The following is a 21,934-nucleotide window of genomic DNA, read 5'->3' on the forward strand; positions in this document are numbered from 1 at the left end:
TGGGGTCGTATGAATGCTTCCTGGGGTAATGGTTAAGTATTAGAGCTTTCCCTCACCTTCCTTCCTCACTCCTCCTTTTCCACATTCCTCCTCCCCACTTATTCTCCCCCTTCCTATTTTAAAAGGGGCTGTTTTACGACCAAGGCCCTACGTTGTAGTTTTAGTGATTGCAATAAAGTTGCTTTGGTCCCTAAATGTGTGTCTGTGGTTTATTCCCATGAACATCTGGCTCGTCCCAGTTGTGGACAAGGCAGGGAGGTGGGTTACCTGGGAGTTTAGGACGTTTGGTCCAGGAGCCTACCTTGCAGGGTTGTCAGGTGGGCCATGACATCCTTTACAGAACCTAGTAATAAAGAAGTGAATATGCTTTGAACCTTGTAACCAAACGCATTTGAACTGAGGGAACCAATAAGCTTATGTACACGAACTTACTTGAGTTAATAAATTCCAACTATATTTACTACCAACTGGTGTGGTCTGTGGCGGTATCTGAGGAGAAAATAATAAATAGTGGCAACGGAATGGGAAACTGAGGACTAGGTTGCTGGGCTGTGGAGCGGTGGGGCCTGAAGAAGAGGCAAGACAGGAGCAGCAGCAGTAGACTTAAACCCTCAAACACGTCATTAGCACAGGGGGGGATTGAAGTGGTCCTGGGTGCTAGTGGCATGGACAGTCCTGTCAGGTGCTTGTGGGTGTCTCAGGTGAAGTTGAGACGACACAGGAGGGCAGGATGTCACAACAACACAATAACTATTCAATCAGACCTGGTAATCTTAAGGCACATATTAGTTGCATATCCTTGCACATATCCTTACACACTAGCTAAAATGCACTGGCTGGATTGTAAATGTCACCTATATCTGCTTTCCAAGGCCTAATAATAGTATTGTTTACACAGACCAGTCATCCAAACATTAGACAAGGATGACGAAAGAGAATGTGGAACTCACTTAACAATCCAAAATTCACCTCTCTAGTCATACAAACACAAAGCTAAAAATAGCTGCGTCAGGACATGCATTTTTGCAAATCATCTTAAAGAATTCTATCATGGGCTGAGAATGAAGGGCACCAATTTATTTTTGAAAGTCTTTTAGATTTCTGTATTACTGCAATAAAGAAAGTGAAATATTAGACAGAGCACATCTAATAAAAATAGCTTCCATTTATTAAATATAATAAATATTCCTTCCTTCAATATTGTCAAAAGACATCTACATCAAGTCTTTAATAATGTGCATTTTTAAATTTACAGTACAATCCTATAAAGTTAAGTCCAAATGTGTTCAGTAGTACTTACTTCTAGCCAAATGTGGCAGGATTAAGCGACTTGTAATCCTTCAGATGTTTTGGCCTACAATTCCCATCATCCCTCACCATTGCCAGGGACGATAGGAATTATAGGTCAACACATGTGGAAGTTCACGGGTTGCTCACCCTTAGTGTATAGAATTGTAGCCTGTCAATCAATTCCATCTATTAAAAGTGAGGTGAATAATGAATGAAACATTTGATCAGCAGAAATCTTTAGAAATAAGCAAACTGGTGATAATCAAGTAATACATTAAAAGTCAGCATAGGTTATATGATGCAATTATGCTTCCAAAATTAGAGACGTCTGAAGTCCTCTGATAGAATAAAAAATTATGTTACTAAGATTCCAATATTTCTCATTGAACAAGAAGTTTAAATTGAAGTATCATTTTTACACCTGAAAGGTCCTCAAAACACCCTTCTCAGCTATATTAGTAACACAGACTGCTTCCTTGTCTATTATAGTGGTACAGACTGCTTCCTTGTCTATTATAGTAGTATAGATTACATCTATTATTCTATTTTTTTAAAAAAATACATAGCAATCATTATGCTAAGTACTGTAAATTCAATATTTCTCATTACATGGAAAGTTTAAACTGAAGCTCTCTAACAGGACAAAACTGCTGAAATAATAAACACACAGAAAAACATCAGTGTGTGCATTCACCTTTCTGCATGCATAAAGGAACTTATGGGATCATAGCCTCAGTTTCTATTTTACTTTATCTCTACCTATAGCGGAAACTACGTGTGTGCGATGTATGTCTGGAAATGTTTACCCACTTCCAGATGAGTTTTCGTAAACCGCCCAGAGAGCTTCGGCTGTGGGGCGGTATATAAATGTAATGAATCATCATCATCATCATCTTGAAATTTAGCACACTGATACGTCCGGCTGTACAATGTACCAGAAAAATCTAAAAACACAAATGTTTGGGTTTTAAGTATTTTTTAAAGAATTTAATAATAAAAAAAACAGGCTTACATCTACAACACTCAGCAGGCCTTAGGCAGAACTCCCAGCATACCTTGGGCAGGAGGAGGCCAGACTCACGGCCTTTGGTGGCCATTGTGAGTGCGTGGGAGTCTGGCTGCTGGGTGCCTTTCACAACCCAGACTCCTAAGGTTGGTCTTGAGCAGTCAAACAAATTCCACGTAAAAGGAAACAACCCACATAAATGGGCTTTGTCCATTTGCGGTGCCTCCTCCTTCCCACCGTATGTGGTTTTAAAATCATAACTAGATACAACATGACTTTGAGAGGCCAAACTCTGCACATGCTCAAAGTCACCCCATCCTGATATCACTGTTTTCTCAGAATATGGGGGAGGCAGGCAGGCGGCCTTCGCCCTTAAGAGGGAGGGATCTCTTAGTACAGGCTCCTAATGGAGCACTTGGTGGGCAAGAAGCATGGGCCAAGACAGTCCCAGCAGGAATTGGCCGGAGCTGGGTGCATCCACTGACAGCCACTTATCTCCCATCCTCGGTGATGCTACTCCTCAACACTCCTTCAAGGAGCAGCATCAGCAATGAGAGGAGGAAAGTGCCTCTCAGAGGATGCGGGCACCTGTGGGCCACCAAAGGCGTGCTGGAAGGTGTAGTACTGGCATGTAGAGTAGATGTTTTTAAATAAAACATGGGTTAGCAAACCAGGTCGCTATCTCTCAATGCTAACTCAGCTCCTATTTTCTTGACCTCTCACTGTCTTTATTCTCCTTCTACCTGACTTTCTTCAACTGCCACTAGCCCCGCCCTTCATTCCATTCTAGCCTCAGCTATCAGTCATTCCTCCATTCACTCTTCTATTTCAATGGTATAGACAGGCTTTTACATAAAAATCATAAACATTATTCAGTAGTTCCTGCATCTGTCTTGGAATGTTGTGGTTCAGTTATAACAGAAAAAAACAGCATAAAAAATCACATCAAGTTAAAAGGCCTTTGGGGGGGGGATCACTTATTACTGGAAAGCTGTTAGTGCAGTCACTAGGCAAGCCTGCCTTGGGAAAAGAAATCCATAAGCAGGGTGCCACAACTAAGAAGGCTTGCTCTCCAGTTGTCTCCCACCACACCTCAGATGGTGTTCAAAGATTAATACATTATTCAGGGACCTAGGTGTACGCCTACAACTCCCAGCATGCCTTGGGTGGGACAGAAGACTTAATGGGCTTTGGCAGCCATCTCCTGGAAGTGGCTTGCTATCCTGGGCCTGAAGGGACAGCACTTGGGTCCGGCTGCCTTGGTAGCTAGGCTCCATCGGGAGCAGGAGGGAAGGAGGGCTCAGCTCCAGGCCTGTTGCTGATGGCAACAGCCAAGCTGTCAGTTAGTCAGTCGGCCGGCTCCCTCACAGCCTACCTACGGGCACCGTTTGCACAGTGAGGCATGGACCAGATTGCCCAGACTATACTTCCTGTGAGCTTTGGCAGCAAGAATCCCATTGGGCAAGTCGGGCATCATGGTGAAAGGCATGCCGGGAGTTGTAGTTTTCATTTTCTGTGGGGACAAGGAAAATCACGGCGGCAGCTTCTTCCTCGGCCTGAGTAGGCCTGACGAAGGGGGCAAGTGCCCGGGCTGGCACCAGTACTTTGGTATAGCCTCCTGCTGGAGTATTTGGTACGTGAGAAGCATGGGCCAATGCAGCCGCAGGCTCGGCCGCCCTTGAAGGCTTCCTGACGCCTGCCAAAACCCCCGAGAAGAGGCCATGAAGAGCTGAAGCTTCAAGCCCTGGCCTGCATCAGGATTGAGAGAGAAAAGAAACAAATTTAATTTGTTTCAAAGTTACCTCTCAGGCCTAGTACTGGCCTACCTTGTGGGGTTGTCATGAGGGTGAGAGAGGAAAAAAAATGAATTTAATTCGTTTAAAAGTTAACTCACAGGCCTAGCACCGGCCCACTGCTTTAAGATGATTACGTCGCAGACATATATCTTAGGGGGCCCGAGAAAAGCTGGATATAACAGCTAGTCACTACTAAAGTAATTACATAATACACATAGTACTATCTACAAGTGCTGGTCTGATCATGCAGAGACTTGGAACTTTAATAAAACTTTTTTAAAAAATACAACAAGCAGCTACCAGAAGACTGACAGTTCATTGGAGTATATGGATGTAAAACCAGCAATCCAGTAAATGCAACCTTGTGACAAAAAAAAAAGTCACTCTGCCATGCAAGGTTAGTTGCACTAGAGGACTGACACATCCCCAAAACATTTCCCCTTTCCTCTCCATATAACAGGTTGTATACTGTTGCCTGGATTCTAATAACCAGTCAACTAGCTCCACATATTCAAGAAGATCTGGAGCTTTCTTTCTCAAACAGCGGGTCACCATGCAACATGGCAAACCTCTTTTGTAACTGAGGAGAGTTTATGATATGGCACAGGGATCGGCTATTCAAACGAAAGCAGCAGGACATTTCATTGGGCCTATCCAAGCTTTTGGGCGTGCCTATAGCAGCTCTTCAGAGCCAAGCCTTTATCTACAAGAGCAGCAGAATGGGCCTGGGCTTCTGTTGCTTCTGCAACTTTCTGACTCATGTTGATTGCCTTCAGATGTATCAAATGTATGTATAGAGAGGTTAATTTTATTCCATATGAATGTACAGAAAAGAAAGAGAAACAAAGCTCTAGAAGCAAAGCAAATATGTTTGCTTCTTTGGGTTTATCAATAATGTCCTTTAAATTTACTTGACAACAGTACGCTAAATGAAATCATCACTGGTCACAAAGTTTGACAAAAGCTTAATTCAAGCAGTAGAGTAGACTCTAATAAGATTAACTGAATTATATCAAAGTTTAGAATTTGTGCTTTAAATTGAAACGAAGACTTTGATCCTAGACGTTGTAAGGAAAGGTTGTTAGAAAACAGCAGTACTTGTTTACTTGTCGCCTAAAGTTTTTTTAAAAAACGTGTACACTAAAGGATGTATTATTCAATGTAAAAGAAATCGCATCACATATAATTTATTAAATGCTACACATACACACTTTTAAAATTATAGAATGCCACCTGAATTTTAGTAGCAACATTATCATAATTGTTTATAGATATAGGACTACCGGAATGGGAAGAAGTTAAGCGGTTCTAATTCAAATAAGTGACTTCATTTCTGAACATCCAGCACTTTCAGAGCAACTCCAGGCTGCAGTCACAAACATCCATTAAAGTGTTCCGCAATTCAGAGCAAGCAAGTGGTTGTCAGTGCAGCCAGTAAATCACCTGATCCTATTACAAAATCAATTACTGCAGCACATTTCTATTGCTACACAACCTGATGATGGCAAAATGATATTAGATAGCTGCTGCAAGGTCAAGAAACCTAAAGCACATTTAAAAATGTGTCTTATTTCTAGCTTCATATTGTATTTATCTTAAGGAAATGTTTAAAATAAATTTGTATAGTTACCTTCTTCGGCTGATTGAGGCATTCGATGGACAGTCTCTGCAACTGGTCTGATGTATGGCTGCAAGATAGGAGATCGGAGCAGCAGGTCGAACGGCCCAGCCTCTTCATTAAAGAAGAAATAATGCTGCAGCCACAGCCACACATTGACTTGCTCATCGGATGAGTTTATTCTTTAAGAAATCAGTACTGGTACTGGCCCACATACAATCAAAATTGGCCGACTGCCTCATTCTGCAGCTCCCTGGCAAAAATTAACACTGACAAAAATAAAACAATGGTGTTTCTCCAAAGCTGATGCTAGCCACTGTCTTTATCGCCAAGCAAAGCTCGCAGCTTTAAAGTCCCTCTTTCCAGCTATACTTTAACAAGACAAGCCGTTTTGATTATCTCCACTGTTTTGTAAGAGAGCCATCACCTTAAAAGTAACAGAGACTACACACTGACTACAGTTTGATCTGCTGTAGCACTTCAGGTCTGCTAGGATAGCCTCTATCCAACCTGTTCCCACTTTGAAAGCACAGTCTTTCAACAGCCAACAGAAAATAGCCACACCCCTCTGTGTTCCCAAGCCCACAATTCAAGATCAGTTCAATATCTGAAAAAGTAGTTACTGCATTCTTAAAATAACAACAGCAAATAGATTATAGGCTGGAATCTGACTTGCTAGAGCTGCTGACCCTTTAAGACTCCAATGTACAGGGTAGCTGCCAATTGCATTTAGATTGACATCTTTTTCTTACTGCTAAAGTTTGCAATTTTGCATCTTTATAAATATAACAGCACTTAAGCCCAGCAGACTTAAAAGCAAGGAGTGGCTAGCTGTCTTATGAATATAAAACTTTGGGGAAAGGGGTAACACTACTACAAATTTATACAACCCAGTGAAATAGCTAACAAAGAGGTAGACAAATTCCAGCTAAAGAAGGGACAAATTAATGAAAAACGTACATGGCAAAGTATTTTTGGGAAGGAAACATGAAATTAACTCCTACGTAAAGCTAGCTTGGAAATAAAAGTTTGCAAACTGCTTCATACAAGTGGGGGTTAAGGGAAGAAGGTCGAGAAGTAAATGGAAAGGGACTAAGTAATATTATGTGCCAGTTCTTCGTCTACCAAAACTGTGTTTTGTTATTACAAAAAAAGTGGGTTTCACCTGTTTAATTGGTTCTCAATGTAATTAACACAACACAAATAAGCTTGCAGGTGCCTCCAAAGCAGTACTAAGTGAAAGAGCTATATATCAGAAGATGACATGCTGATTTTCAGCTATTAAAAGCAGTGCATTTATCTGTCCTATTGCAGCATGCACTACAGCATTTGAAGAGAGAAAAAGCATGCTCACATTAACACAGATGCTCAACCTGATTACAGGATAATCTGCCCTGAAATAATTGTTACTTACATTGATAAAGCTATCAGTAGTTGCCTAAAGAACAGTTATCAGATAGTTAAGAACAAGCAAGTGGCATGACAGCAGCTTAAGCACACATATTTAAGCAAAACTTCTTGTTTTCACTCTGCATCAAAAGCTATATTTGCTGTCTCCTCCCCTCTCCTCCAGCTCTGGTTTACAGCTATACTGAGACAGCATTGCCTCTTCCTTCAACCTTGCTCTGCCCTTTTGATATTCACATTTCTATTAAATCATTTTCCAGTAATATTTAAATTCAAGCACCCAATGCAAATTGAATAAAAAGCCTTTTGTAGGGAAAGACTCTGCATGCAAACAAGCAAATAATGCAGTAACCTTTTACTCGCCTGCTGGAGGTACTGTCTGCTGCATAGAATTTTAAATCCTCATCTGCAGATGCAATTGAGCTGGTATTGCCAAGGACTTTGCTCTTCCTGTGCTGATTCTACACAGCTATTCATCGGGGTGGGGTGGGGTGGGGGAAACATCACAGGGAAAATGTAAAATAATATCAGGTAGAATCACTCAGATGGTCTGAAATGAGCCAACTTCTAAAAAATCAGCTGCCGTCTTGCCTAGTCCATTTGTGAGCTCATAAAGGAAGTGTTATTGCTGATGTAGGCTTGCCACCGATATGCAGGATAGGAATTCACAGGAAGCTAATAAAAAAATTAATATACAGACTTAAAGTGCACATCATCTTTATCCTGATAACTTCCAAATATTTTTCTTAGCATAAAAAATTATCTTAAGATGATCTCATCCAACCAAGTGAGACATCTCATCCTGCTCTACTATCCCCCCGTCAAAGAATCTTAGGATACAGAATCCTAATAAATACTATTACAGTCATGCCACACTATTGCCAAGCAAATACACAGTCTTCTTTTTCTAGGTTTATGAAGTTTCAGGAAATATGTTGTTCATCACAACAGGTAAAATCAAACATAAATCCTACTTTGAGTAGACCCATTCAAATGAATGGAACTTAAATTGGTAATGATTAACTTAAGTCCCGTTCATTTCAAGGTGGCTACTCTAAGTAGGACTTTATTGGATTTTACTTAATAAATAGTTTTGCCCCAGCAGGCTAGTGTTTATTAAAGAAGAAGAATGGAAGATACTTGAAGTCATAGCTACCTACAGGTTGTGTGAGGGCTGAACAGCCAGTTTACATTTAGAGAGAAAAGGATAAAGTAGCTCTAGGTTTTTGGAGCCCAGACCTGCTTGAGTGCTGCTGCTACTTTGAGGACTGATTTTGGTTTGAGATTAGCAGTCTTGTTTCTGCGCCTACTTAATCAACCTGCATATTTGTTACTTCCTTTCCAAAGAAAACTGACCTAGAACTTCCCACTACACAAAGAAGTGAGGAGCACAGAACAACGCTCTCATTTTGTGCACAATAGGCCTAATTTAAGCTTTATTTTCTTTATATTGAATTGCCTATTTAATCTAACAAAGGAACCGCTTTTGGTGATAATTAGCATAGGTATAATTTTTTGAATTAAATTTGATAGAAAATGCATATATAATTCAATGAAATTAGTATTGCCCTTAACAGAATGAAACACTAGCAGTAAAGGTTGTTATTCATTATTTATGTGCTTCCCCCCTCACCTCATGTCAGTTTCCTTAATGTACTATTGATTCACAGAATGTATAAAGATGGAGCCAGTGACAGACCAGGTATAGGGCAATCATCCAGTAAAGAAAACAAAGTGACTGTTTAGGAAGATATTTTCACTGAAGAATTTGAATGTACAGAAAAACTGCAATGACATGTATGCATTTTAATCCTGTAATAAACAGATTAATCTGACAAGAAAAACTTCTTTGCATGAAGTTCTAAACAATCATTCAGATTTTCCTAAAGCAATGGAGGGAGTAATCCTATGGCCCCTGTACAGCGAATGAGGAGCCGTAAGACTGTTTTCCTTGCAAGCGTGAGTCGGAGATCCAACTCCCTTCCCCTTCCCAGCCAGCATGGAAAGAACTGGACCAACCGGCCTTCGTGGACAGGAACTCGACCTTGGAGAGGGAGAAAGGGGAAGTTTCAGTGGGCAGGGAGGGGAGGAGACTGGAGAAGCCAGGAGATGAGCTGTCCTGAGCCTCTGCCAGCTTCCTTCACTTCCCTTCTGAAACGCTTTTGCTAAATGGGCAAAAAAGCCCATCTAGTGAGAAATGCAGGGTGGGAGAACTGGGAGATGAAGATCACTTCTGCCATGCATAGAATGACCGTAAGTTTCCAAGTTTGGTAGGGTCATAGTAAGTGCATATTCAAGCTATTTTTGTGTCTGGAAAAGCTACAATATTCTACTTAAAAAGAAATCAGCCTCATTTCATAGTTTTCTTAACAGCTATTTATGCATTAGTGCTATTTGCACACAAGGTAAGAATTTGATACTACAAATTTAGATGACTTTCATTTTGTCCTTTCTCAAGTTATGTGATTCAGGCTTCAAGCCTATATATACTTACCTGGGAGCAAGATCCAAGGAATGTGATAAGATTTACTTCTGAATAGACATGCAAACGATTGCACTATACAGCTGTAATCCTATACCCACTCAGTTTGGAGTATCCCTTGGAACTTACTTCTGAGCAGATATGTATATAAGATACTGTCAAATTCTATATTATTGTGAATGGAAGAAGTATTATTAAGAACTATTGCCAAAGAATAACTACATCACTCTTAGGTATTTAAGATAAAGAAATAGATTTATTTTTAAAAATTTTGTTTTTACTTTTAAAACCATAAAAATCTGTTGTCTCCCTTTATTAAACATGTAATTATATTGTTTTGCAGTGGTTTTGCAGCCACAGTATTCAATAACATCTTACAAATGACCAAAATCCATATGTACATTAACAGAATGGATACTGTTTTATACTGTTATTTTTGTATTTTTGATGGTTTTAAATTTTGTACATTTTTTTTTAATGTCCACTGTTTTTAACTTTTGTAAACTGCCCAGAGAGCTTCGGCTATGGGGCAGTATATAAATTTAATAAATAAATAAATAAGGAAGAGACAGACCATTTAAATTTGTACAAATCTGAATGACTGCCATACCTACAAAACTTACCATTAAAAAAATATGAAACAGCATATCTTCACCAAACTGGTTTCAGTCTGGAGTAACATTTTGTTATAAATCTATTTCCACAGAGAACACTAGGGTTGTGACTCCTGCCCTTGCAGAACATCAAATGGAAATAAAAGGAAAAGATGTGTCTTTAGCCCAAGCCTGTCAGAATTTTGACAAGTCTGTTGTGACGGCCTTAAAGTGAAACATCCCACTTTAGGAGTACCAGCCAGGAAAATTGAGAAGAAAAATAATCTACAGAGATGACGAAGGACAATATGAACATGAAAAGATGAGAATACCAGGCAATTTCTCCCTGTGTCTTAAGCAACACATTCTTAAGTAGGATCTAACGTAATATAGATGGGACTTCACACGTTGTTCGTTCATCCAACATTTGTGTAATAGGACCCAGGAGCACACTTGCCATCTATGCACAACCATTTTTCCTTGAAAGTTTGCTTTTTAATTAACTAATCCTGACCAAACCCTCAAAGTCCAATGACTTCATAAGCCCCAGAATTATAAAAAGCACTTTTTTTGGTCCAACAACTACCAAAAGGGAAATGTAGTAACAGAATAGAATGCATGAAGCAAAAAAGACAATGTTAAGAGCAGTATTTGATATGGGAATGGTGCCCTTACTGATATGCCCCACATTTGTTTCAGTCAAATATATTCTGCTTTCAGGATTCAGATTATCAACAAATTTGAAGTTTCTTTACAAGGGGAAGGTAAGTAGGTGAATCAATGGGACTAGAGATTAAGGTTAAGCAACTCGCATGTTCTGAGGAAATCATGGACAGCATAGTTGGATGACGTTGGGACAAACTAAGGCAAAAAACACACACAGAGAAAATCAGAAAGCAGGTCTGAGAGACAGCCAAGTAGCTCTGGATAACAGCTTTTGATGAGCATGTCAGCAACATCTTCTTGCTTCCTTGTATAAGGTCTCCTGGAAGCTGGAGCAAAGGACAGGAGGGAAGCTCAAGAGGTCTAGGGAAAGCATTCAAAGGCATGGCAGAGCCAAGAAGACCATTCCAGACAAAAGGGTAGGAAACAGTAGCCACAAGAAAAGATCAGATCTCTGTGGGGTACTTAAACGTCCCTGCAGGTAGCCACATCTCCCCTCTCCTGACACTGACTAATCACTGTCATGTTTCTCTGCAACAATAGACAACTCCCTTTAGATGCAAACATCCTCACACTCTGCAAACTTGTGCACAACATGCCATTGTTCTATTATTTTTAAAAGTTACATCATAGATTGCCTTCTAGCCCTACAGTTACCTCACTTTTCCCTCTTACACACCGTATTATTTAGCACAATAATAACTCTTTACACATAAATATAAGTGAGAGGAATTTACTATTATTTATATTTCTTTATAACCTTCTTCAGTGAACTTTCAATGAAGTAACGTTAGGTCAGAATGATGTCTTCAACTATTCTTAGGTGGCAATACTTTGCAAGTGTAATCCCCATTGAACTCACAGGAACTTACTTCTGGGTAAACATACATTGGATTATTCTCCTATTCAATCATTTCCATATTTATGCCTTCAAAATCCAGGGGAGTTATTAATTTCACTCCTGAAATTGCATATTTAGTTTATTAGTCATTACATTCCCTTGAGAAAGTGGCCCATTTTTCAAAATGACCAATAGCGTTTTCTCCTAAATGTCATACTGCACTTTCAGTAGTATTACTCTATTAAGCAGTTCACCATTAGAACATAAGAAGTGCCCTGCTGGATCAGACCAAGGATCCATCTAGTCCAGCACTCTGTTCACACAGTGGCCAACCAGCCATCGGCCAGGAATGAACAAGCAGGACATGGTGCAACAGCACCCTCCCACTCATGTTTCCCAGAAACTGGTGCACACAGGTTTACTGCCTCGAATACTGGAGATAGCAGGCAACCATCAGGGCTAGTAGCCATTGATGGCGTTTGCCTCCAGGAATTTATCCAACCCCCTTTTAAAGTCATCCAAATTGGTGGCAATCACTACATCTTGTGGTAGCGAGTTCCATAATTTCACTATGCACTGTGTGAAGAACTTACTTTTATTTGTCCTGAATCTTCCATCAATCCGCTTCATAGGATGACCCCAGGTTCTAGCATTTTGAGAAGGAGGGAGAAAAATGACTCCCTATCCATATTCTCCATACTATGCATAATTTTGTACACCTCTATCACGTCTCCCCTCAGCCTCCTCTTCTCCAAGCTAAACAATCCCAGCTGATGTAACCTTCCCTCATAGGGGAGATGCTCCAGCCCCTTAATCATTTTAGTTGGCCTTTTCTGCACTTTTTCCAGCTCTATAATATCCTTTTTTAGGTGTGGTGACCAGAACTGTACACAGTATTCTAAGGGGCCTATGTGAAGTATTTTGATCTTAAAAAATCTATTAATAGATTCAAATTTCCCTAACAGAGGAAACACTCTCCCCATCGGTAGAGTTACACCTTTCAAGTATAATAGTTCTTCTTTATTTAAAGAGATTTCTCCTACCCTTGTGAGGGAGGGGGGGTTTCACTAGCCTTGACAAAAGCCTTCTCAGTTATTTCCAGGGTAAAGACAAAAAGGGCAGGGACACCGGCCAACCAGTTTGCGCACTTTTCCGTGCAGTCACTCCTTTTTTAAAAAAGGGGGAGACAAAATAAAAATATTCATAAAAATAACAATATTGGAGTATACTAAACATTTTATGTATTAAATATACTAACATTGAAATGGTCATAACACACAAACAACACAGATTTCTCACTGAACAACCTCTCTTCTCACAGCAACTACCCTTGCTTTCCATAGCTTCTTTTCCATAGAAGCATGTAGAAATATTTTCTCTGATGTGCTTTTCATTGTGCTCTTGCAGAATGACATTATACACCGCTTGTACCTTCTGGAATTTGCAAAATCACAGTTGGTTTTGGTCAAGTTATTATAGGAAACTTTACTCTCCATCCTCACCAACCAAGCCTTAAAGAAAGACTGGCAGACGTGATGTCACAGCACAACCAGCCTGGCTGCTGCCTATTTGAGGGGATATAGCCAAACTGGAACTTTCATCCTTGATTTCAGCTGTGTATGAGCAGATTTCAGAAAGAAAAATAGATTTCCAGGTTACACAATTGCTTTCTAGAGAAGAATGAAGTGTTTTTAAAGTTTCTAATTATTCTAGTTAAACACCAGCTACCTTTCTCAGCATGAAAGGTTTTAAGCTAAGAAAATTAATAATATTTCTAACATTGTAGTGTCAGGATTTGGGACTTTTTTAAAGAAATGGTTTATCAGAGGGATGTACAAATTTTGTGAAATCTGTTTCTTCTCTTTCGTGGATTGTCAAGCATCTTTCATTCTATCACCCACTCATTGATAGAATTGGATTTTTTTAAGGTTGTGCAAAATTTTTGTTCTTGTTTACAAATGTGCATTTTCACTAATCTGTACTTCTGCAAGTGTACATTAGCATTAATGCACACTTGCGCAAATGGCAATTTGCACAAATTCCCCCCAAACGATCTGCAAATCCATAGAATCATCACAACTTAGAAAAATCTGGGCTGCTGTGGAATCCACAGATTGAATTCATAAAAATCCAAACTCATTGGAATCCATTGCAGATTTCTCAGATATCCCTAGTTAGGCAGTTTCGTTGGGTTGTAAATCCTAATATTTTCCTTTGTATTTTCATTTCTCATGAAAAGGGATGAATCAAAGTGAGTTACAAATGTAGTACATATTTACATCAAGAGAATACTTTTTCCTGCATACCTTAAAGCATGAGTTCGTAAGACTGTCAGTTTAAATACAGATGAAGAAAAACGCAATCTAAGGAAGTGAAAATAACTTTTTAAAAAAGTTTCGTTGTGAAGGTGCCTTTACCAATGTAATGTAGGTTACAAACATTAACTTTTCAAGATGACTGAGTGTTGATATTGAGTTTAACTTTGTCAACACAATATAACCTAATCACAAAGATATCTGTAAGTTTGCATCATTTACAGAGATACCTACAGAAAATTTGGGAGGCAGTATTTCAACACTACCTTTTTCTTCTTCAAAATTTGGCTTCTTTTTAAATCAAGTTTGAAAAAGTAAATCCCAAGTGAGCTAGTTCACTCATCAAACCTTTGTGGCCAAAACAATTCAGGCCAAATCAAGTGAGGTAATATACAATCTCTCTTTGTGGTTTCTGTTCCTGCCTGTACAAAATGTCTTCTCTTCGCTCTGACGTGTGACAGCAGTAGGCCTCCTTCAGAGATAGTGTCAGCCGCATAACACAGCTTTCATTTGCTTCATGATTAGGAAGAAATGAAGAAAGGTAAACATGGCAACAGGTTCTCATTAGGTATGTCACCCTAGCTTTGGACATGACACAAACTCCCCACCATCTAATGGGTTCTATCAATAACAAAGATGAGATAACTTTTCCCCCCATTAACCTAAAGACAGCACAGTCTTAAGCCACTTATAGTCAGAGCCACCATGTACTCACTCTAGTCTTATTGACTACAATGCATCAGTTAAGATTATGAATATAGGCTGGATCAAGAGTTGCTTGGAACAGAAATTCCACAAACTGAATGATCCCACAGGCAGAAGAGACCTTTTTTGCTGATTCCCCCTCCACCCTGCAACACTCTATACCACCAAAAAAATCTGCTTTGGAGGACTGGGAGATCCTCCAGATCAATGTGTGAAGTGGCTCTGGGAGCAGGACTAATTGACAAAAATGGCTGCCCTAACGCCTTCCCCCAGCAGGGAGTCTCTGCTGGATCCAATTCCCTCAGTCAACAGAAGGAGCCCTTCTGTTGGCAGAGGGGTGTCTCTGGATTTAACCTATGGTATTTGATCCAGCACTAATGAATATTTACAATGGCTGTACAGCTAAAAGTTTACACTCTCTTTGTACATAAACACAATTGGCCAGCTATCTTGGAAAAACCAAAAGGAAGGTGTGTTACAAAAGACATAGACCCTAATCCATATTATTTATTTATTTATTTATACCGCCCAATAGCCGAAGCTCCCTGGGCGGTTCACAAAGTTCCCACTTTTTCAGAAATATTACAGAATACGCTCATTGAAATGCTTATAACAAAAAAATCTAATTAATGAATGTTATATATACTAACTAACATCACGATCCTAACTGCTGAACAGCACAAATATTCCTACAGTTAAGAGGAGTGAGCCAGAAGGAAGGAGAAACCTTATTCCTCTGCTACTCTCTGAAGTCAAGCTCTGCATCTTATTTCAGAATAAGAGATTGGCTGAACACTCAAACTTAAAGGAAGCTGTGGGAGTCTGGCTTGGGCAAGGAGAAGGAGCATAGTTGTGCTTCCACCACTGCTCACTGAGACCTGGCCGAGAGACAATCAACAGGACATCAAAAAGCAAACCACTCTCTACCCACAGAGTAAGACTACAGAGTCTCTGTGGTAGTAATCCTGGCTGACATTAAGTGGCTTGAGAAGTATGCATATGCACCACCTTTTTACTGCTGCAGTTCAGGGATTTGGAGAGCTGTTTTGATCAACATATTCACACCCGTGGTTTTCAGGAACAGCAGCAGGATCTCTACCATGGAGATTTCTTCTGCCTTCCCCCCAACTCCCCCAATTTGCCACATTCCTCATCCAAACTGACACAGCATATATACCCATTTAGGATTGTGCTGACCTCTAAAAACTTTTCTTTTCCCTATAGCCTTCAAATATTGAGTTTGTTCTGACTCTATACTGTTAGCTTCACCCTACTCGGTGCCTGTTTACACTTCCCTGTGCCTGTTTGCATTCTCCTTCCCTCTTTATTGTTTACTACAACTTATTAGATTGTAAGTCTATGCGGCAGGGTCTTGCTATTTACTGTGTTATCTGTACAGCACCATGTACATTGATGGTGCTATATAAATAAATAATAATAATAATAATAATAATAATAACAACATCTGCATGAACCTAAACAGGGTTTTTTTTAAAAGTCCAATTTAACTTTCTAGTTTTAGTATTCGGCACACTTTCCCCATCACAAAGAGAGATGTATGTCTTGTTATTTCACATGATACATGAGATGCTACAGGTTGATGAAAAAGCATACCTGCATTAACCCTTACAGTATCTTCTGGCCCTACTGTATTATTCTAGTGGTAATAATAGAATAATACACCCATTTTTTAAAAAAAAAATGGCTAGAATGTTTCAATGAAGTTTCATTTTAATTTCACATTGAAATTATAATTTATTCACTTAATTACCCGGGACTAACAAAAAGATCAAGACACTCACCTAGCACAACAACTTTTATTATCGGTAGTCCATTTCATTTTGTTTTATATACTAAGCAGTCTGAATTCAAGACTACAACACCCTGTGGCTGAAATATCAAGATAAAGGCTTCACTACCTTTCAAGTAGATCTACTGAAGGACAGTTTTTCAAGAGTTAATGTGTTTTTAGGTAAACATGCTGGGAACCAAACAAAAGCCTGTCTGAACATAGGAGCTATGAAGACATTTTAAGTTGCTGAGCTGGAGTCCAAGAATTGCATTGCAGTTTTCCTTGCGCACTTTTCTTCTTCACAAAAAACTTTTTATTGTGCTTTAGTAGAAGGTCAATGGCTATCACTTCACTACTTGAGCACAATGGTGAATTGAAACAAGAACTCATAGCTGTTTGGACCGACAAAGCTACCAGTATGTCTAAGCCAATAAAGCGATTTGTTCATTAAAGCTACTAATAAAGCAACCTTTTGTTAGTCTATGAAACATCAGAAGCCTCAGAGAATGCATCTAACTGCAATATTTCTGGCTTTCCCACAAACTCTAGAAATGTCTCTTAAAACAAGTTCAAGCCTTACTATTTTGATTTTATATAGGTTGAATACACTAGTTACACTTAATAATCCCACGTTCTTGCTAAAGAAAGCCAGTTAATGTATAGCTAAAATGCAAAACCTGTTAATACAACTACCACACAGTAACAACTTGTTATACTTTTAACTGGTAGAGTACATAAAATTACAACACTGGCCTCTAAAGAGGTACAAGCATTTCGGTAAGGGAAGCACTATGATGCTACTTGACCAAGTTGTGGATGTTCATTTACGGGGCCAAGAGTCAATTTTCTTCATCCCAGTAAGTTGTTATATAAGCAGATTTATAGACTTTGTCCATCCTATATTTGCTGACTGACAATACAAACCAATAGGATACACCCTTTTCTAAAGAATTTTTAACTTCCCCTTGAACTCCACCCACTCTGGGTCTTGGGACACTAATTCTCTCTTTTCTTATGCATTTTACCACTTCATGGTCAAGACAAGTATTTGTATTTTGTTGGACTTATGAAAGCTCAGCATGATGAATTTAAAGTGCCTATGATGTATATCTGTATATCAGAGAACAAGTTAAGGAGAAAAACAAATACCCAAGTTAAAAACACTTTCTATCCTTGCATAAAGTTTAGATATTCTAGCATAGCAGGCAATTCTTAAGTTGATGAAAGATCCAAAACCCAGGAAAAAACACTAATAGATTTCTCAGCAACTAATCAAGTATATTTTTCTTATTCCCAATGCAGGAAAACTGACTTTCATTTTAATCTCTACTTAACTATTCAAATATAACTCTTATCAGGGTCAGTCTATCCAAGCACCTAAAATAGTGTAAGTGTGAGAACATCCTAATAGAGGGCCTGTTTAGTTATTCTACCTTGAGGACAAAGCAATGGTCATGTAAACTTCTACCAGTTTTTTTTCAATATGATAGTCCCTTACCCAATGTTAAGGCTTAATTCTTTTCAGAGACAAACCAGGTGGTTAAGGACTATTCAGTTAAACACAGAACAATCCAGTTCAGTTGTTATTTTCTCCCTGTGGGGAGGGAGAGACTGGATTTAGGATTAAGAGCTCTCCCCAGAATGCAACATTGAAAAGGCCCTAGGATTCACATTAGTCCACAAAAGCCCATGCCATAATAAATTTGTTCGTCTTTTAAAGTGCTACAAGCCTCTTTTTGTTTTTGCTACAACGGACCAACACAGTTACGCCTCTGGAAGTTATTATTGAAAACATTGGTACAGCTATCCTCCCAACACTGCAATCAATTGTTACGTGGACATATGTCACTATACTGACCATTAATGCTTGGTTTCTGGAGTGAGGGGAACAAACAGGAAAATAAAGGGATGTGTGAAATATGAAGTATGTAGAATACAGAAAATTAAAGGAGAATAACAGGATGTAGCAGGGCCTGTGAGAGAGGAAGATATAAGAGCATGCATGGGATGTTAGGAAATAATACAAGCAGAGAGGAAGGGCTAGATGGTGTGAGTCATGGGGTCATCTATTGCACTCTAGATTGAACAGATTTACAAAGACCACAATCCTATGTATGTTTGCTAGAGGGCAAGTTCCACTGAACTTATGTCTAAGTAAGCATGCATAGAACTGAGCTGCAAGATAGTATTATATACGTGTAAATTGCAAACTGATTTAGATATGTATGTGTGCCACTCATACTCATTTAACAGCATTCAAATACAACATTAAACAAGGGTTGAGCTTTAAGAATATAAACAGCCACAAAACTCAAGCTCATGCACTCCTTCATACTCTCATATGCCAATATTAAAAGCTTCTCATCCTGATTTGTCTCAAATCAGTTTGCCATTTAATTCATACTCAGCAAACTATAGTTTGCACATACCATGTTAGCTTCTAATTGCAACACAAGAGAAAAGGAATGGAGGGAGGGAGCAAATGAGCCTGAGGCCCATGGCTACTTTTGCATGTAAACCATGATTTAGCCTATTATCTAAACTACCCAAATGTCTTGCAGCTGAATATGTGAATCATCAGATCCATTATGCTTTATTAAAAGCCAGACCAGATATTAGCCTTTCTGTAACACTACATAATGTGAAAGAAGACTGTGGAAAATGCTGGCAAAATGCTGGGTTAAACTTTGTTGTTGTTGTTGAAAAAAACTATTCACAACGAGCACAATATAATAAAACTGAAGTCATTTTCAGTCTTGTTGATTTCAATGGGTGAATTAAACATGTACTTAAATATCTTCCATTGGAATAAATGGAACTAGCAAGTGCTAGATTGAGCCATTAGTACTCAGGATTGCTGACCTAATGTATGAAAGGTTAATAATTTATCAGAGAGCTCAGGGACAGCTTAGAGACTAATACAGTTGTAGCATAAGTCTCTGAAACCAGTGTCCATTTTGTCAGATGCATAAAGAGAGTCACCTAAGTCAGTTTGCCCCACAGAATGCTGATAGAAGAAAAAAGTAACATCTGAAAATCAATCAATGCCAAACAAGAGTTCTAGGTGTTTTACAGCACTATGTAGGATGCAAATGGTACTAGAGCACAAAGCCCTAAACAACTTGGTATCAAAACACTTGAGAGAACACCATTTTTCCTTACTAACCTGCCTGGTCACTGAGGTCATTGGAGGGCATGTTCCTGGTGTTTCCACAAGGACTTTTGGCCTGATCGAAGCTCATCAGGAGAACAGCTTTTAGTGTGGTGGCCCCTTCCCTTTGGAACTCCCTGCCCCTGGAGGTCAGGCAGGCGCCAATGCTATGCTACTTCTGGTGCCTCCTGAAAACAACTCTTTTCCAAGAAGCAGTCCTCAACTGACCAGTCACTGTTTTTATTGGTCCTTTGTTTTAAATTGAACAATTTTAATTTGCTGTATTTAAACTTCTTACTTTTTGTGTTTCATTCCTATATGCACCACTCTGGAATTTTTTTCACATATGGAGCGGTATATAAATATTGAAAATTATAATAAATGAATACAGAATCGAATCAGATGAATGCAAGAGATAATCAGTATGAGTGTCGCATATACCTGACTATACCTAAACAGGACAGTTTTTTCAAGTTAGAGCTTTCCTTTGATCTGTTTTAGCTGAAATATGGCAACAAATGCCTGCTAGAGAATGACCTATGAGACTGAAATATTCCTATACTTGCTTCTGAGTATTACCCATTTTAGTGTCAGATGTGTGTCGAATGTAAGACCAAGACCAGATAAAGGCAAGAATTAACTGGGCTACAGCCCATGACATACTTGCCAAAATGTCATGTACAGTACAGTCTTATCACATGCTCCTACTTCTCTGTATTTATTACTCATGTGCACAAAAAACATAAAGAGAATTCACACTTCCAGTCAAAGATAGGCTGGATGGCATCCTTGACCCTTTTAAAAAAACAATTCCTTTTAGATAAAACTGACTTTTCAGGTATAAAAGGTATTGAACCACTTCCTGGTATACACCTGAACAGAACTTCTTAGCTTTTTGTGTAGTGCCACAGAAATTGAAAATTGGCAAAGTACCATTTGATTATATATTATACCTCCTGCACACATTAATTGTGCAGGTGTCTCCACGTGTATAAGAGGCCACAGGGCTGCACCACTGGCCCCACTCTTAATGTTGCATGACTTCCCCAGCCCTGTGTGTTGAGCATAGATGTTATATATGAAAGCTTTGCCTATGCAGACATCCATGCTTAATCTGCAGACATTGGGAAGAGGCCAGTAGCATGGGCCTTTTGTCCTCATGGAAAGACCCCTCACATGATTAACACATGAAAAGAGTTTTAGGGTCTTTTGCTTCCAAGAAAGCAGAGAATATTATGTTCCACTAAATCAGTCTTATTTATTTATTACATTTCTATACCGCCCAATAGCCGGAGCTCTCTGGGCGGTTCACAAAAGCTCAAACCTTCCCAAACCTTGTGCCTTCCTTCAATTCCCATCACCCCCAACTAGCACAGCCAAGAATTCTGAGAGTGGTAGTCCTAAACTACTGGAGGGATGGATTTCTGTTTTTTGCTTCTTTTTAAATTATTCTGTTTTTATTTTCATTTTACCTTGTACACCGCTCCAAAAATTTTCAATGGGGAGCGGTATATAAATATTCTAAATAAATAAATAAATAAATAATAAAATAAGATGCAATAACAGAAATCACAATATTATTATACTTAACATAGTTTAATTTGATTGTGTGTGTATCTACCTACACACATGCATAATGTAATAAATGTGAATTCAGAGTTGGGGGCAGAGTATGGGGCCTATCAACACCTGCTAGCCTGGGGCCCATGATCTGGCTTTGCGTAAAACAGTTCTTTTTCTCTGAGTTTATCGACCTACTGGAGTGACTCTTCAAGCATCTGGACCTAAGGAGCTTCAAACATTCTGGACCGAAAAAGCTCATGACACAATAAATGTCTTTAAGATGTGCAAGATTTCTGTTGCAACATGCCAACACAGCTATGCTATGGAATTAAACAAAGTAGTCTGGTTGAAAGTGAAAATATTCAGAATTTCAGATAAACAGGTTACAACGATATGAGCCAAACAATTAATTTCAATAAGGACTTGTGAATAATCAGGCTTCAGATAATGAGCTGGGATTTCAATTGCAACAACATTAATACTATTGGAAGGCTTAATTAATTATGAAATGTCTCAATTTTACTGACTAGATTTGACCACTGGTTTAATACTTTGGTGAAACAGTTGTATTTCTGCACCAAACTTTGTATGATAATTAAGTTACCCATTTAAACTGATGTTTTGTTTGTGAATAATTTACTTTTTTTTGTAATAGTGACTACAGAATAGCCTTACAACACAGAGTCTGCAATTTCTGCACTGCTAATATTGG

General features: G+C 38.9%; 1 protein-coding gene across 2 annotated transcripts in view; it reads right to left on the reverse strand.

Annotated features, from left to right (window-relative positions):
• Positions 1-21,934, reverse strand: part of FBXW7 (F-box and WD repeat domain containing 7) — a 146,320-nt gene that overhangs the window by 112,391 nt on the left and 11,995 nt on the right. Inside the window, exon 1 of one of the 2 annotated variants that reach the window (XM_063136267.1) lies at positions 5,723-5,871. The exons of the other annotated variant lie outside the window; for it this stretch is intronic. Within the exon in view, the coding sequence (XP_062992337.1) occupies positions 5,723-5,866 (144 nt within the window). The 5' untranslated portion in view covers positions 5,867-5,871. Of the gene's footprint in view, positions 1-5,722; positions 5,872-21,934 lie in introns of those variants that run through there. 2 annotated transcript variants of the gene reach the window in all.

Source organism: Elgaria multicarinata, chromosome 10 (assembly GCF_023053635.1).
Source record: "Elgaria multicarinata webbii isolate HBS135686 ecotype San Diego chromosome 10, rElgMul1.1.pri, whole genome shotgun sequence".
NCBI lineage: Eukaryota > Metazoa > Chordata > Lepidosauria > Squamata > Anguidae > Elgaria > Elgaria multicarinata.